The sequence below is a fragment of the Papilio machaon genome, chromosome W, assembly GCF_912999745.1.
Source record: "Papilio machaon chromosome W, ilPapMach1.1, whole genome shotgun sequence".
Classification (NCBI taxonomy): Eukaryota; Metazoa; Arthropoda; class Insecta; order Lepidoptera; family Papilionidae; genus Papilio; species Papilio machaon.
Window position 1 is genome coordinate 10335820 of NC_060015.1, and position 18248 is coordinate 10354067.

General features: G+C 49.9%; 1 protein-coding gene across 1 annotated transcript; it reads right to left on the reverse strand.

Annotated features, from left to right (window-relative positions):
- Positions 1-1479: 1479 nt before the first annotated feature.
- LOC123723148 (mediator of DNA damage checkpoint protein 1-like) lies at positions 1480-2019 on the reverse strand. The gene has a single exon (XM_045685707.1). It carries the CDS (start codon positions 2017-2019, stop codon positions 1480-1482), a length of 540 nt encoding a protein of 179 aa, XP_045541663.1.
- Between the last annotated feature and the right edge of the window lie 16229 nt (positions 2020-18248).

Consider the following 18248-nt stretch of genomic DNA (forward strand, 5'->3'; position numbering starts at 1 on the left):
CCTATACCCTCCACGGCGCGCTTTATATCCTCCAGATAGGGTTCCAGTGGTGCGTCCCCCTCGAGGTAGACCGAGACCACCCCTATCTCCCAGGCCCCTGTTCTTAATTTCACGACTGCTATGTTTTCGGTTGTAAGAGTTGGGAACTGGGTGACATTGATAGTGCCGTCAAACAGCATGATAGCTGCTTTGATGACTCGGTCGGTTGTAGATCTTACGCATACGATAATTCTTGTTCCCCGATATTGTTTCATTTCCCCTATCTGTCCGACATACGGCTCTTGCACCATGGCGAAGGTCAATTTTTTAGCCGCGGCCTCTGTGACGAGTTCAGCCGTTGCGGTTCTACTACGTTGTAAGTTGACTTGGAGATCGCAGTACTGGTGGGCGTTGCTTTTTGTGTTGCCATTGTTGCCCGGTGCGCCCTTAGCAATAGGAGATTGAAGACCTCGCTATTGTATCCCAGCGCATGCGCACCGGGCACTCTTGGCTGAACGCATAATGGTCAACTTTTTCTAATTTCGCTAATTTACAGTTACAGCACGAGGGTACTGCTCCCGTTTGCCATTCTGTGCACTCACTTCTTTGGTGTTGTCCTCCGCAGTGGGCACATTTTTCGGTCGTTTCTTTGCACAATCTTTTCGGGTGTCCATACCCCAGGCACAGCGAACACTGAGTGAGGGGGGACTGGTCCTCTACCCTCACTCTTTGTAGGTCTATCTGCACCTTCCCTGCTTCCACCAGTTTCTTCCATGCCTGTGGGTTCACCCTTAGTACAATGTGTTGTGTTAGAGGGTTTCTTGCCTTTTTTCTATATATAATGTCTAGTTTTTCTGTGTCGCTTTTTTCTGTTAGTATTGTTCTATTTTGGTTTCTTAGAGCGGCAATGATGTCCTCGTCTGTGTTTTTCTTTAGAACATCCCGGATTATCATTAGTGGGGTTTTTATTTTTCATCTCCTGTACGTCCAGCTGGTCTTCTGCGCTCAGTCTCTCTTTTAGTTTGCTTCTTTCTTCTTCTGTTTTACACCCCACTATGATTTTTCTGTCCTTCGCTTTTCTGACACTCTCTACCGCTATACCCCCTTCCTTCGCTTTGACTACTTTTCTTACTCTGTCCAAAACTTCTTCCCCTGTCTCTAGTGTATTTTTGGATGTTATTTTTATTGAGTGCAGTGCTGGTTTTCTTGTTTGTGTGTTTGATGCTACTACTGTTGCATATGTTCTATTATTGTTGTGTTCGATGTTGTATTTTATTAGATTTTCGTTCAGTTTTTCTATCTTTTTATTATTTTCGTTTATCAGTTTTGTGTGTTCTTCTATTGTTTTCATAAGTTTGTCCTCGCTTTCCTTGTATGAATTTTGTATATTCTTTTGTTGTTGCTGTGTGTTTATTTCCTTACTGTTTTTGTTGTTTTTTTCCATTTTCTATTTCAAGTTCTTTGAGTATTTCATATGTCTTATTTATTGTTTGTATTACGTCATTTATTGTTTCGTCTTTTAAGTTTGTTGATTTCTTTAATTGGGTTTTTGCATTTACTAGTAGTGCCTTTGCCTCTTTTATTTTGGAGATTTTTTGTTATTTCTGTTTGTTTATGCGGTGAAGTATCGGGGGCCATTGCCAGAGTTTCTGTTGGTGTTTGTGTTGTGGTGTCGGAAGCCAGTGTCGGTGTTTCTACTGGCATGTATGATGTAGTTTCGGCGGCCATTTCCGATATTTTTGCTGGCATGTGTGGTGTAGTATCGGAGGCCTGTGCCAGTGTTTCTGTTGACTTGAGTGGTGTGATTTTGGGGGCCAGTGTCTGTGTTTCTGGCTCCTTACTTGTGGAGGAGGCTCTTGATTGTGATCTGGTCCTCCTTTGATTCGGTTTTGGGAAAGTTAAACGAAGGCCCTTATTGTCTGTTGAGGTTGTTGGTTGTTGGTCATTTGGATCCATTGTCTTATGGTCTGTCTTTTGCTGGGGGGGTAAAGTTGGCGCCTTTTTGGTTTGTTTCCTAGGGGGTGAGTGTGTGATCGGCATGTTTCTAATTTATGATTAGTATGTGTATTTTTTTTTTTTTTTTTTGTTGACGCGGGGAATGCATTTACGCACTTCGCCGTCCGTGCTGCGGGGGCAGCAGGGACGGTTTCGTGTGGGACTCGTCGGCCGCAGAAGGCGACCGGAATACCCACTAAACCCCGCGGTGTTCTCCTTCGCCTGACCGGGCCGTGGCATCTACGTTAGTTTATCCACGACCCGGCTAGGGGAGCCCCTTGGTAGGGGCTCGACACGTGTAGGGAGGGGCTGTTTTTAACACCCCCTACCATCACCCTATGATGCCCTCCCTCGGAACACAGGAGAGAGGGCATCCGCCACATTCGGCGCAGCAGGCCCCCCGGCCTGCCGCGCGTGGCCACCTCAAGTTGGTTGAAGGGCCGCGGCGTACCTCGTACGCCTGCGGCCCCTCGCTGGGGCCCTGCGGGGCGGCAGCGTTTCGCTGGCGCGTTCCCGTTCCCGCAGGGCTTCTCTCTTGGCCGCCATCACCTCGCGTGCAAACGAGGCGATGGCGGCCCAGCTCTGCTCGCTGCCGGCCATCGATCTAACAACGGCCGGCAGCGACAGATCGCGTCCTATTGCGCCAGTGAGTGTGGCGCGTTGAGCGTCCCAGGCCGTGCACACGGCGAGCGTATGCTCGGCCGTGTCCACGGCGCCGGTCGCGCAATGTCGGCAACCGGGATCCGACTCTATTCCCACAACTTCACACAGGTAACGGCCAAAACAGCCGTGCCCTGTGAGAAGCTGCGTCAGGAAGTAAGTCGGCTCCCGGTGCTTCGCCTCCACCCACTGGCGCAGGACGGGGCGGACAGCCTCGACGAGTCGCCTGCTCACCGAGGTGTCCGCCAACCTCTCCTCCCATCGCCGGAAGAGATCGTCACGTCCTTCCTTCCTCCAGCGTACGATCTCTTCCGGGAGGGGTTCTTCCCCTCTATGCCGCATCAGGGCCCTTCTCCGGTAAACCTCCGCCAGGACCCCGGCTTCGAGGTCCCAAGGGAGGCTCCCGGAGATGAGGCACGCCGCCTCGTACGAGACGGTGCGATACGCTCTGGAGGCCCGCTGAGCCATGGTCCGTTGCGCACGTCGCAACAGGACCATGTTATCCTTGCTCAGGGGCCTCGACGCCCAAATGGGCGCTCCGTAGAGCGCCTTAGAGCGCACCACACCGTCGTATAGGCGGCGGCATACACCGCCCGCCCCCCCACAGTTGGGGAGCAGCCTGGTGAGCATTCCCGCATACTTCACCAGCTTTGGTGCAAGTATCCGGAAATGCTCACCGAACCCCCATCGGCTGTCGAGGACGAGACCAAGATATTTCATAGTCCCCCCGACAGCAATGGGGGTGCCGCTCACAACGATGGAATAGCCGCGGGGGGGCTTAGTCCGAGGCCCATGGAAGAACATGGCCTCGGACTTCTCGAGGGCCACGTTGAGGCCCAGGGCCCTGATGCGGCGCACCACGTGGGCCGTGCCCGCAGTTGCGAGCACGCCCGCGTCCCGGAACGTTGGGCCCCGCGCGGTGACCAGGGTGTCGTCGGCATAACAAAGAACTTCGACACCCCGGAGATTAGCACCGCGCAGAACCCAATCGTATCCGATGTTCCACAGGAGCGGCCCGAGGACCGACCCCTGTGGAACACCGCACGTCATGTCCCTGCGGACTACCTGGTCTCGGGCCGGATAAAATATGGCCCGGTCGACGAAGTAGTCCGCAAGGACTCGCCTGAGGTATCCCGGGACGCGGTGGTACCTCAGCGCCTCCGCGATTGTCGGCCAGGGGATCGTGTTGAAGGCGTTCGCGATGTCCAGCGACACCGCCAACAACACTCCCCCGTGGCCGACAACCTCCTCGACCCTGTCCCTGAGTCGGGTGATGGCGTCAATGGTGGACCGCCCGCGACGGAAGCCAAACTGGCCACCGCTCAAATTGGGCCCAACCGCCTCCATGTGCGCGACGAGACGCGCAGCGAGCACTCGCTCGAACAGCTTGCACGCCTCGTCGAGCAACACGATGGGGCGGTAGGCCGACGGCGAGTCGGCCGGGCGCCCGGGCTTCCGGAGAAGCACGAGCTTACCCGTCTTCCACCGCCGCGGGACTCTTCCGGACGCCAAGCACTCCGACAACAGGGACAGCGTCTCCTCCTGAAGGACCGGCACGACTTGGGCGAGGGCGCGCCCAGGGATGCCGTCTGGGCCCGGAGCGCGATTCTTCAGCCTTAGCTTCAGAATCGCGGCTCTGAGCTCGGCCTCAGATACGGGCGGGATTTCCTCGCCCGATACGGCCGGTCCCTCAGGATCCGGCGCCGCCATCCTCGGCGGCACCCACTCCTCCCTTGCCGGGAAGAGGGAGCTGACCACCTGCTCTGTGAGGAGCGGGTCGAGAGACCTGGTTAGCGGGGGGGCCCATGGTCGGAGCTTTTGGCTCACGATCTTATATGGGCGCCCCCACGGATCACGGTTCAGGCTCTCGAGCCACTCCTTCCAGGCTTCCTCCTTGGCGGCCTTTATGGCCGAGGTCAGCGCCGCACGAGCGGCCCGGTACGCGGCGAGCAGCAGCGCCTCTTGGTCCAGGTCCCTCCTGCTTCTTCTGCGGCTGCGGGTGTACGTGCGGCGTGCCACCTGACAAGCCGTACGAAGACCGGCCAGGTGAGGTCTCCACCAGTACACCCGCGTTCGCGGGAGGGCCGGACCTGCGCGTCGCATCGCCGCGTCGCAGACGCGAGTCAGTGCTCCAGCTAGTCGCTCGCACCTCGCGTCTGCGTCCAGGCCGTTCAACGTGCCATTGGCGCCCCACCTCTCCACAATGGCCGCCTCCTTGGCCAGCTCCGGATCCAGGGTGGACACCTTCCACCTTGGGCCCTCTCCCGGCAAGGGACGGTCCGGCGTTACAGCCGAAGCGTCCGCGGGGGTGGAGACCATGTCGAACCGGATATACCGATGATCCGACAGAGTCTCCACCCCCTCCTCCACTCTCCACCTCCTCGTGCGGCGAGCCAGTGCGGGGCTAGCGAATGAAAGATCCACGATAGACCCGCCCTGACTGCGCACGCACGTCTGGGCCGCCCCCCTATTCAGGAGGACGAGCCCCGTGGACACCGCCCAGTCCGCCAGTGTCTCCCCCCTGAGGTCTGTCACCGGAGAACCCCATGCACTCGATTTGGCGTTGAAGTCTCCAGCGACCACCACAGGGGTGGGGTGTGCATCGGCCACAAGAGCGCCGACTTCGGCGAGCATCCGCTCGAAGTCGGCAAAACTCCTGCTCGGCGCGAAGTACACCCCGATCACTGCAATGCCGCCCAGCGACGCAAGAACCCAACCGCGACCCTTTGTTATACTTTTGAAGGGTGTGGGGCCCGTGCGTCTCCAGGCGACGATAGCCACCGAGTCGTCGCGATCGCCCGCCCAATCATCGCGGTCGCGGACGTAGTACGGCTCGGCGACTATGACTACGTCGATCTTCCACTGCGCCGCGGTCTGTATCAATAAATCTTGAGCCGCGACGCAGTGGTTGACGTTCGCCTGCAGGATCGAGACACTGGGGGCCATTATTACTGGGCGGTGTCCATCGCCTCCGTGTCAGCGGCTGCTGTAGACGACGAGGCGGGGGGTCCCTGATTGCCCCCGCCTGTCTTTTTCTTGCCGCCTCTATTGGGGGGCCGGTTCATCGCTGGGCACTTCTTGTGACCCAAACGATGACCGGCCTCCACGCCCTCCGACGCACAAATTGCGCAGGAGGGCTCCTCCTTGCACGACGCGGCCTTGTGGCCCGGCTGGCCACATCGGAAGCACAGCGCGCTGCGGTCGACGCCGCAGTCGCACTGCACCCCCAGATGGCCGGGGACCAGGCAGCGGTAGCAGCGCTGCGGCCGCGCCTCCAGGAGGGTTGCCCTCACCGTCGACCAGCCGACCGTGAACCGGCCAGCGTCGACGATCTTTTTGGCCGCCAGGACAGGGCATTTCACCCACACGGTGCCCTGGCGGCCAGGTGGGCGATTTATGGAGCCCACATTCACACCTTCGGGAGGGCAACCCCCCAACTTCGCTACTTGCGCTGCCACCGCCTGGCTGGTGGCCGCGTCGCCCAGACCGGAGATGCGTATCTCAGCGCACAGCTCCGGCCGGGAGACGCGGGCCACATCGCCGATGGTTACCCGCAGCTTGGCCGCCAGTTCATCGGCCTTTTGGCCCTTGTCGGCGCCAGCCACCTCCAAGACTCGGCCGCCGGTTCTCGCCGTGCGGAACCGGAGCCCCTCTATGCCCAAGGCCGAGAGGTCGACAGACTTCTCGGCCCTGTCCAAGACGGCCTCGTAGGTCGTCATGGACCCCTCGGGTAATGTTACGACGACTGCTGCCGTTTTAGGGGCACGCAGTCGCCGTCGGGGGGCCCTCTTTCTCTTCTTCTTGGAGGCGGCGGGCGCCGCGGGGGCCGGCGCCGCCGGCTTCGGGGCCTTCGCCTTCCGCGCCACTACGTTCCAGGCCTCTTCGGGTTGGGGCTGGGGAGCGGGGGGCGCCGGCTCTGGCTTGCGGGCAGCCTCAGCCTCGCGGGCCGCCAGGCTCTTCTTGCCCTTCCCCTTCCCCTTTTTCGCCGCCGCGGCATATGTCGCAGCGGGGACTGGGGTCGGGGCGGGCACCGGCTCTACGGCCGGGGCGGGGGCAGCGCGCTTCACCTCGCGGCGGGTGCTGGTCGCTCCTGCGGTGGCGGTGGCGGCGGCGGCGGCATTATGCGCGTCCGCAGCCAGCGGAGGGCGCAATCTCGGCTCGGGCAGCAGGCGGTCGCCAATACCCGCGATCCGGGAGTCTACCATGAATAGGATCTCCTCCCGGGTCATCTGCGGGGGGGCGGCCGCCTGCCGCTTAACCGCCTCTAGTTCCGCCCTCATCGCAGCCAGCTCGGCCTGCAGGTGGGCGACCTCCTGCGACTCGGTGCGGGTTCGTAAAGCTCGCACTGCCTCGCCAATGGTCACCACTGCCTCGCGGACGCTGGCGATGTGCTGGCACTTCATTTTGGCCGATTTCTTGGCGACGCTGGCAATTACGTCCAGCGCCGCCTCGACCGTGCCGGCGAGGTCTTCGGCGGAGTGCTCGCCGGACGCCGCCTCTCCCGGACCTTCGGGCATCGCCGCCCTGGCCCGGGCTCGCAGCACCCGGCTCCTCTCCGCGACCTGCGCCGCCAGCTCCGCCTCCGCCTGCAGCTCTAGCTCCCGCTCCCGTTGGGCGTTGAGCTCCGCCTTTGCTTTGGCCAGGCCGGCGTACTCCCCCGTTGTTGTGGGGCGTCCGCGGCCTCTCTTTCGCGGCGCCGTTGTTCTGGCGCCTGCCGATCCCTCCTCCGGCGTCAGCGACCGCTTTCGCCAAAATCGGCTGGGTGGGGAGCGCGATCTTGAGCGCCTGCCCTCACCCCCGATTGCCTCTAATGAGGCGCAGCTGCCGCTGTCCGTATCGGACAGCTGCCTCCTCTCCAGGACCATGGGCGAGTCGCACCGAGAGAGCGATACCCGCAACTCCCGGACGGCCACACCCGCGGCCCTGTTCCCGCCTTCGACTGCTTCCACATCGTTGTGCGTCTCTTCTATCCTTTGTGCGTTGCCATTGTCGTCGTTGTGTTTTTTGTGTTCTGTATCCATATAGTTCCCACGAGTGTGGGGGAAAGGATACTCCAGACAGGCAGAGCCCCCTGTACCCAGACTGGGCGTACATACTGCGGAGGTCCGCCGGTATCCGCAGGTTTTAACGACTTCGCTGTCGGGTTTTTAGTGACTGATCCTTGTCTTGGGCCGGCCAATGAAGGCAAGCCCCCTGTCCCGGCGACGCCGCTAGACATGATCAACTGACACGTCTGACCGGGACAGGTTGCCCGACGTTGTCCCAAAGGACATCCCCCTGAGTGCGGGTTAGCACACCCAGGGGAACCGCCGCGCCGCGGAATACTCCCGCCAAAACTACGTCCGAAGACCGCTGTCCAACAGGACCGACAATGGGGAGAACACCGCTCCCAAGCCGACTAAGCCGGCGACGACGCCGGTCTGCACCAGTTCACCAGTCGACTCTGAAAACAGAGCCAAACCGTGCACTGAGCAGACCCGGCAACTCGCGGGGCGCTCTTAAAAGAGCGCCTCGCCGCGGACCTTGAAGGTCCGCCATCCCACGACCCCTCCATGGGTCAGCTGGCCGGATATTGGTCAGCGGCAGATGACTTCCCTCCCCCCCGTAGAAGAAAAGGAACCCATCTGCCGCCGTCCAGGGTGCACCGGACCAACCGCTTCCATTCCCCCAGGACTTGTCCCAGAGCAATCCAAGCGGCGGCCCAACGTGGAGGTTTCCGACCCTAGCACCCCTGATTAGTATGTGTATTTGCTTTGTGTTTTTATTCTAAGATTCTAGTTTTAAGTATCTGTTTTTTTTTTAAACGGCAAAACAAGTTTACAAAATTTTTTTTTTTTTTTTTAGAATTTTAGGTGGTTGACACACTATAGTGGTGATTTCTGAATTTATTTATATTATTTCAGCTATTGCTTATCGTATTGAGCTTCTTTATATTTATTCTTAATTTATAGTGTGATATTTTTATTTTATAATTTTAATTTTCTTAATATTTTAAGGATTAATATAGTATTCTTAAATTCTTATCTTACTTAATTTATACTAATTATGCTTACTTATAATTCTCTATTATATTTATGTATTATATCTAGTTGTTAACCTTCCTATACCCGCGCCAAATGTTTTAACACCTATACCCGCGCACGGTGTGACAGACCGAAACTTTGACTCCTATTATCTGGTTATTTTTCTATGATACTGTTTATATTTTTTTTACTTTACAGGAACTATAGGATGTAATAAAACAAAAAATATCAATTGTTAGCATAAACTATTTAATACTGTAATGACTATCAGTCTTTCCATAACAGCCTTAAAAAAGTCACATTTTTTCGTATAGTCTTGAAAAACAAACATAAAACTCTTTATTCTAAAAACAAACATAAAATACCTTTTAATTCTTAAAAATCACATATTTTGAGATCAATGTAAAATAAAATTAGTTACATATTACAGTTTTAAAGCAGTCAGAACATACCATAACAGCATGTTCTAAACAAAAATATTTGGTACAAGCGGCGCAGTTGTACCGTGTTTTTCTATTTTTTTTTTATTCGCAATATCCACATCGACCAATTTTATTATTGTTAGATGCAGCTGCAGATTCAGGGCCATCTAATTTGCATATTTCATTGAGCCTCAACCTCAGTGTCCTTGGCAGAGAAAGAGTGAGAGCTCGTCGCCTGAGGATTTAGTAAGTCGTAAGACAGTGTTTCCAAAAACATTCTGCGGCTAATCTTCTTGTTAGCATTATTCAAAAGATATAAAACAAACGAATTTATTCCTGCCACGTTCATCAAACTGTAAAATATTACCATAGGCCTAAGTAGCCTATGGTAATATCTTTTGTGCCTATATCATAATCTTCTGTCTCTGATTGAGAATCATTCTCTCAGTCCGAAGACTGAATTTCATCTTCAAAATTACGTTTTTCTTCTTGGGCTGGACTACCATCTTCAACTTCGCTACCAAATTCATCATCATAATTAGAGTCTGAACTTTCTTCCTCCAACGACGATCGAATACGTTCTTCATTCATTTTTGAAGCATTTATAACCTAAAAATTCATAAATCGAAATAGTAGTTGTAAACAAGTAAAATGCAAGACAAATCATTACATAAAAACAAATAAATAACATGTATATACACATAAACAAAAAAATATGACTTACGTAAAAAGTTGATCGTGTACCCGCGTCGGTGTCACAGACCGATCAGACCGTATTAGGCCTATGAATCCTGCTCGCACTACTTCGTGCCACGTACTAACCAAAAGCGAGCCCCAAATCGTGCAGCTAGCAGAAAGTGCGAATTCTCAAAGTTCTTGGAAAAAAAAATATTTACGAAAAACTGTTTCGTCGGTCTCACAGACATTTGCGCGGGTATAGGAAGGTTAATGTATAATGCTACAATATATTTTGTAAATTTATGTTTTACCGTTTGAATGGGTTGCGGCCCTAATGTTTATGGAATTTTAGATAAGAATGAGTTCGGGCGGTGGTTCACTAGAGTGATTGGTTTTTACTGATTTAATATTTATGTTTTTCAAAATAAGTATCTAAATTGCTTGTTGGAGTAGTTAATGTTAATTGTAGTTGCAATAATTATAATAATATTAATACAGTAATAATACTTATAAAGCTAGTCTTACTATATTGAGTTCTTATACTACACTTACGGTATATATTTGTACGCTAGTTTAAGTACCTAAAGATATGATTTATTACACAATTTTTATTTTACAATTTGTAATTTTAAAGAGATATCCTAACTAAGTAATGTTAATATTTCTAATTTTATCAATACTATATATTGTTATCACTGAGGTGGGTGGTATCCTAATTCGTGTAAGTTTTCAACTTTGGGCTCCTCAGTTTATGCTTTTCACCACTAGATGTCTTTAGAATTAACAGTTATCTTATTACGTTAAATTTCTAGAAACTCTTAGGTGAGTGACACACTATAGTATTACACTTAATATTTATAAAAATTTTTGTTTTGTTTTATTTTATATTAGATTCTATCTACTAATTACATAGGTTTAAATTAAATGAAAATTATTATTAATTACGTTATATTCTAAACTAATTTCTAGACTTATTACTAATTATGATATAATTCCTATATCTACTTATATAATTTTAGTATAGTTTATTTAATAATTTTTATTGACTATTTTAATGTTTTTATTAATTTTAATGGTGAAATTATATTATTGTAACTTATTTAGTAAGTAAGATAAATTTTTAAAATAATCACTTATCTATTTCTATTAACTGAGGTGGGTGACGACCCTTATATTTTAACCTCGGAGTCCGCCGTTTCAACTTCCTGTCGCTAGAGGTCACTATTTTTAGTTTACGATTTAACGTATATCCGTTAAATTTAGAAATTATTATGCCAGCAACACACAATAGTACTAAGGTTAATATAATGTTTTGAAATTTCTCTGTTTATTTAAATTAATTAAATGGTGAATGTTATATTTCTAAATTTAGATCTGGATGTTGATACTTATTAATTTTACAGTTTTTTATTACTTTTACAATGTAACAAACTCTTAATTTTTTAAAATATTTTAATGTTTTAGTTTTATTGATCACTAATAGTAAGGTTCTATTGTTAGACTAATTTACTACTGGAATGAGAGAAGTTAGAGATAATTGTAATAAAAGTATAAGTTAAAGTTATATTCTATTTTCTTACGTGTGTTGCTGTTCTAATGTCCTGTCCTTGGGATGTATGTTTCAGCTCTCCGTCGCTAGATGTCGCTGGCGTGTCGTGAGTTGAATTTTTTGTTTTTTGCTATTTATTTGCACTTATTTGCTGTAAATTACACTTTTGCTATTGTTTTTAAGTTACCTGGTCTAAGTCGAAATCGTGGGTATATGTCACAACACACTCCACTCACTACTTTTTGAATGACATATGGTCAAAGTTTAAAATGTTTATAAAGTTTTCTTTTTAAGCAGGAAAAATCCAATTTATACACCACAGGGAGGGGCTCTTCTCGACGAACAAAATGATTTTTTTTTTTTTTTTTTTTTTTTTAAGAGGGGAATGCTTTATGCATACGCCGTGTCCCGGGGGGGACACGGTAGTTATGCGAGATTCTCTCCCCTAATGGGAGCATACCCGCTAAACCACCTCTGTTCCTCCTACTGCGCATAGTGACGGGGTCACGGGTACTGCTTTCGCATATCTTCCGCGGCCCCGTCTGCGCTAGCCGCCGCAGCAGCTTCTCCACTGATAGTGGGCTACGCCCACCAACCTCCATTGGGGAGGCGCGCCGTCCTCCTGGCCCTTTGAAGCGGGTGACAGGTACCCCCGTACCTGCCACCACAGGGCTATGGAAGCCGGGGAGGCGGTTGTCCCACCTCCCCAGCCTCCAACGGCGGATCTGATGTTAGGTCCCGCCGTCGACCTTACCGGGCCGCAGAGGGGCTGGATAAGCCAGTACCCCCCCCCCCCACGGCCCCACCACACATCCGGCCACGAGGGGTGCAGGGTGGCAGGATAAACCAGTACCCGCCCACACCCCCCGCGGCCCCACCGCACATCCGGCCACGAGGGCTGCAGGGGGCAGGATAAACCAGTACCCACCCGCAGCCCCCACGACCCCACCACACATCCGGCCACGAGGGATGCAGGGTGGCAGGATAAACCAGTACCCGCCCACACCCCCCGCGGCCCCACCTACAGGCCCTCACAGGGGCAGACCCGCGAACATAGTCCACCCCTGGAGGCCTCCCCCAGGTGGGCCGGCCCGGCGCGCTACACTCGGCGGCTCCGGGGGGCAAGCGGCCAGTCCTGCACGCCGAACCGACCCTGGTTCCTCTTAGCTTCGCCGTGGGTGAAAATCCCACAGGTACTAGAGCCCCACCGCCACGACAAGGCGGGAACCGTTGGTGGGGGACGAACAAAATGATGTATTCAAACACCTATGTCGTCGATCTTATTGCTGAGATAATTCGTATCGAAATTTTTACACTTAACGGTTTTCAGTTTTTTTTTTTTTTTTTTTTTTTTTTTTTTTTTTTTTTTTTTTTTTGATATAACTCCTTGCAGGGTTTGTGGATCGCAAAGATTTTTGCACTAACTTATCCGCGGCGCTAAGACGCATCCGGTGATATGTAACACTGCACTATTTAGACACTTTTTTTTTTTTTTATGCAACTTTGAATTTTGTTAGTGCCCTCATTCAATGGGGGCAACCGCTGGACATCGTCGTGGCCGGGGACCTAAATGCCAAATCGAGAGCTTGGGGTTCCCCGGTCTCGGACTGTCGCGGAGATCTATTGCTGGAGTGGATGGCCCAGCACAACTTGGTGCCATTAAATACGGGCGCGGAGCATACGTGCGTGCGCATGCTGGGTGGTTCTATTATAGATGTCACATTCGCGAGCCCCGCCCTAGCATGTCGCGTGCAAAATTGGAGGGTCCTGACTGGGGTGGAGACACTGTCGGACCACAGGTACATCCGTTTCGAAGTTGTCTCCTCCCCATCCGGGGCCCAGACCAGGCGAAACACCCCTGCTCCCGCGGGGACTGGGCAAATGTGGTCCCTAAGATCGATGGACAAAGAAGTAGCCGAACTTGCCACCATCGTCGGCACCTGGTCCTACAAAATGGAGGGAAAAGAGATCAATGAAGGCGTGAACTGGCTGACCGAGACATTGGCGCATATTTCCGATAGCGCCATGTCGAAGGTTCGGCCAGCACAACATCGGAGAAATCGGGTCTACTGGTGGTCGGCAGAGCTATCGCGGTTGCGAGCTGTGTGTGTGGCTGCCCGCCACCAGTACGCTAGATACCGCAGACGTCGCGCAAGGGAAGAGACTGAGGAGCGGCGTCTCTACGTCTTATATCAAGATGCCAAGAAGGCCTTGAGATCTGAGATCGCCGCCTCCAAAGACCGGGCCTGGGAGGAATTTCTGAGCAGTCTGGAGTTGGACCCATGGGGCCGGCCGTACAAACTCGTCATGAGTAAGCTGCGCCCCTGGGCTCCTCCTCTAACTTCGACTCTGGACCCGGCGCTGTTAACATCTGTTGTGACCACGCTCTTTCCTCCCAGTGCCCGAAGCACCGGATTCGACTTCTCCGGCTCAATACCGCCCGGTTCTGTCCCGGAGGTATCCGAGTCGGAGATAACCCTTGCTAAAACGAAGATGCAGTGCAAGCGCACCGCCCCAGGTCCCGATGGGATTCATGGGTGGCTGCTTGCACTAGCATTAAACCACGGAATTGACGACGCGCTTAGGTCACTACTGACCAAGTGCCTAAACGATGGAGACTTCCCGTCAAAGTGGAAAGTGGGAAAACTGGTCCTACTGAGGAAACCCGGGAAACCGGAGGAAAGCCCGGCAGCCTATCGTCCAATAGTGCTGCTCGATGAGGCCGGCAAGCTGTTTGAGAGGGTGATTGCCGGCCGCATCAATCAACATCTCTCCTCAGTAGGGCCAGACTTGGCGGATTCCCAATTTGGCTTTAGGCGTCAACGGTCCACGGTAGACGCCATTGCCCATCTCCGGAATGTATGTACAGAGGCGACATCTCAGGGTGGGGTGGTGGTTGCAGTCTCGCTTGACATAGCGAATGCTTTCATCACCCTGCCCTGGGACAGTATAATGGCGGGACTGGAACACCACAGGGTCCCCCATTACCTAAGGAGAATTGTAGGCTGTTATCTTCGGGATAGAAAAATCCTATACCCTACTGGGGACGGCTGGGAGAGCCACATTGTGTCGTGTGGAGTTCCACAGGGGTCGGTCCTCGGGCCACTCCTGTGGAACATTGGCTATAACGCGGTGCTGCGGGGAGTGTTAGTCCGTGGCGTGCAGCTTATATGCTACGCGGACGACACGCTCGTCGTAGCTACCGGCTCCGACTTCAGGGAGGCCAAACTGCGGGCCACAGCCGGGGCCTCACAAGTCACGGCGAGGATCCGCGGTTTGGGTCTCAAAGTCGCCCTGGATAAATCGGAAGCGATCTGCTTTCATGGAAGTAGAAGAGCGCCCCAGACGGGACTAGAAATAGTGATCGGAGGCACTCCCATACCAATCCGCGGTACCATAAAATACCTCGGGTTGGTACTAGACTCGAAATGGACCTTCAGGCCGCACTTTGCGGCCCTTGCTCCAAAACTGGACGCCACGGCAGCGGCTTTGACCCGCATACTGCCCAACATCGGTGGCCCAAGTAGCCAAAGGAGAAAACTCTATGCGATGATGCTGAGATCGAAGGCCCTATACGGATGTCCGGTTTGGGCCGGCGATCTCTGCTCACAAAACAGGACTCTGCTGCGGCGGTCCCAACGTGCTGTGGCCATTAGGGTGGCCAGGGCGTACCGCACGGTGTCATTCGATGCCGTGTGTGTTATTGCCGGGCTCCCACCATGGCACTTGGAGGCCGCCGCCTTAGCGGATGTATACTGGAGGAGAGACAGTAGCAGGAGAGAAGGTGAGGAACCTCCCCTTGAACTAGTTCAGGAGTGGAGGGACCAAGCCCAGAGGAGAACCACACAAACATGGAGCGAGGAGTTGAGGATGTCAGTGGCGGGCAAGTGGACATTGGACGCTGTCCGCCCCAGACTCCGAGACTGGTTGGACAGGCGGTGGGGGCACCTCTCCTACCGGCTGGTGCAGATGCTGAGTGGCCATGGCTGCTTTGGCAAATATCTGCACCAAATAGCCGGTAGGGAACTAACACCTCGGTGCCACCACTGTCCTGCATTAATTGACGACGTGGCACACACCATCTTCGACTGCCCGGCATGGGAAACCGAAAGGCAACCTATAGCCCACATTCTGGATACGACGACACTGACTGGAGTGCTCGACAGTATGTTGCGTAACGAGCACGACTGGCGGGCATTCCAACAGTTTGCAGAAAACATTCTAAATATTAAGGAAGAAGCGGAGAGGGTAAGAGAGGCTGACCCAGCATCCGCCCCTCTTCGTCAAAGGAGAACGGGCCGGCGCCGGCGCGCATTCCATCGCCCGGCGTAGGCCATGTATATACATATTGGAGATAATATTTACAAATGTTTATATTTATATTTTATTTTATTTAATATTTATATAGTTATTTTGTGAATATAGATTATAAGGTGTTAGTGTTATATTTTTATACACACACGTTAAATTTTAAATTTTAAGGAGACAATTTATTATTATTATTTTATTAAGGAGATTTATTATTATTTCTATTTATTTGCTTATACACATTTTTATAGTGATGCAACGGATGTCTGTTTCCGTTTCCGCAAGTGCGGAAGTTCCGCGTGCTTTTCAACATCCGTTTCTGCTTCTGTTTCCGCAACTTTTATAACGGAGATAAAACGGAACTTTACGACGGCTGAGAGATCCAAATGCGCGGCGCGAGACGGGCAGTCCGTGCGCGGCCTTTCGTCACTTGTCGCATTTGTTTGTTTACGTACTATTTTGTGAATTTAAGCCCGTAATATTTTCTGCTGCTGTTTGAAACAATCAGTTTCTCTTGCTGGAGTAAACTGTCTAGTTGTTGTTCATATAAAATTTGACAACTGGCAAAATGTGACTATTTCATACTTACGAGTTATTAAATTTACTTTTGAATAGGTGATAACCATGTAATATATCATCATCATTATATAGTTAGAAATATATTTGTCCTTGGTCAACACGAGTGGTTTGGCGAACTTTAATTTGTAAATAGTGTAATTTTGTTTCCTGAAAATAAATTAAAAAAAACCCGTATTTTAACTTATTGCAGCGCAGTAAAAATACATACATTGAAGGCTAAAGGACACCGATATCCAATGCCTTAATAAATTAAAAACGAATACAAACTGTTTTTACCGAAAAAAATATTTTTGTAAATATGTTTTTTATTATTATTTACACTTCTGTTTCCGCATCCGTTTCCGTTTCCGTTTCTGCTAAAATTTATTTTTGACATCTGTTTCCGTTTCTGGTTCCGGTAAGCCACTTCCGTTGCATCACTAATTTTACCATTGTTATTGCTGTTGTTATGTAAATATGTGAATATGTAAATAAATAGGTTAATTAATGGAGAGCTGCGCAAGCAGCAGCACAGGTGGAAACTCTGGTTAAGGCACTGCTGATACAGGGTGAAACCAATGTGTAAGGTGGGCACGAGGGTTTTTAGTGGGTATGGCCGAACGCCTGTAGGCGAGTCCCACACTCCCTGCGCCATTGCACTGCCCGGCGCAGGGGTACGGAAGTGTATTTTCCCTCTGAAAAAAAAAAAAAAAAAAAAAAAGGTTCCACGGACCTCCACGGACCTGCTCGGTTGTCCGAGTGGGCGGAGAGGTGAACCCCGACGTGAAGGTTCCACCGACCTGCTCGGTTGTCCGAGTGGGCGGAGAGGAGTACTCCGACGTGGCGCGTCCCCGGGTGGTGGATAGGGGAACGCCCCGGCATATTGCTGGGGTAGTGCTTTTTTCGCCCCGCGAACCAAACACCAACAAACCCGTAAGTCCGCACTGAGCGGAAACGGGGGCTCTGCGCCTAGCGTGGGGCCGCGAGGAAGAAAACCTCTATAAAAAATCACCCGGTGGTGACACCACACTTGTCCGCCCCGTTGCGTTTTTGTGTTGTGTATTTTAAAGTTAAAATCGGAATCTAAAAAGTGAAATTTACAAACTCGAATTTTAAAAATAAATTTAGGTTGGTGATGCACTAGTGTTGAAATTTACAATTTTAATATTTTTCTGTTATTTTAGAATAGCAATTTTTATTTGTTGGTAAAAGTGATTAATATTAATTCCTTAATATAAAAAGTAATACTGTAAAATTTACAATTTTATTATTTTCAAAATTTAAATTTAGTGTTTTACTATCTTGACTTACGTAATTATTAATGTTTTAAAACTTACTTACAAATATCTGTTATATATTTAATTTATTTACTAAATATTGCTAAGTAATATAATATACTTTTAATAATTTTATACTATCACTAAAGTGAGTAACGACCCTAATGGTTATAAGTTTTAAGAACAGAGTTTTTAGTTTTGACTTTCAACACTAGATGTCGCGATTTAGTTAAACAAAATTCCAATTCGATAAGACTGATAAGATAGAACTTTAAAACTTCGGTGTGCGACACACTACAGTCGTATTTTGATTTTACTTTTATAAGTTACAATTTTTATTTTTATTTATTTGATGTAATTAACAATAATATTTATATAAAGTGGAATATTTAATTTTACTCTAATGTTATTAATATTAATATTTACGTATATTTGATATTTTAATTTTATAGTACTAATATTTTAATTTTAAATTACTAATATTTTAAATTTACAGTTTTTACAATTATATTTTATAGTTATTAGTACTTAAATTTTAATCCTAATTTGCTTATTTTAAATTAACTTATTTTAAAGAATATAATATTAATAAAAAGATTAATTGTATTCATGTCAAAATATAATTTTAAATTATTTTACCACTATGGTGTATTGTAGTCCTTATGTTTCTATAAGTTTCCGGTTACGGAAATCAGTTTCGGCTTTTCGCCGCTAGGTGTTGTTATAGAACGAGTAGAATATTCGAGAATGCTAAAGTGGGTTACACACAACTGAAATTAATATAATATTTGTAAAATTT

Excerpts from the sequence above, each read along its gene's own strand:
- LOC123723148 (XM_045685707.1), bottom strand. The coding sequence starts at position 2,019 with ATGCCGATCACACACTCACCCCCTAGGAAACAAACCAAAAAGGCGCCA.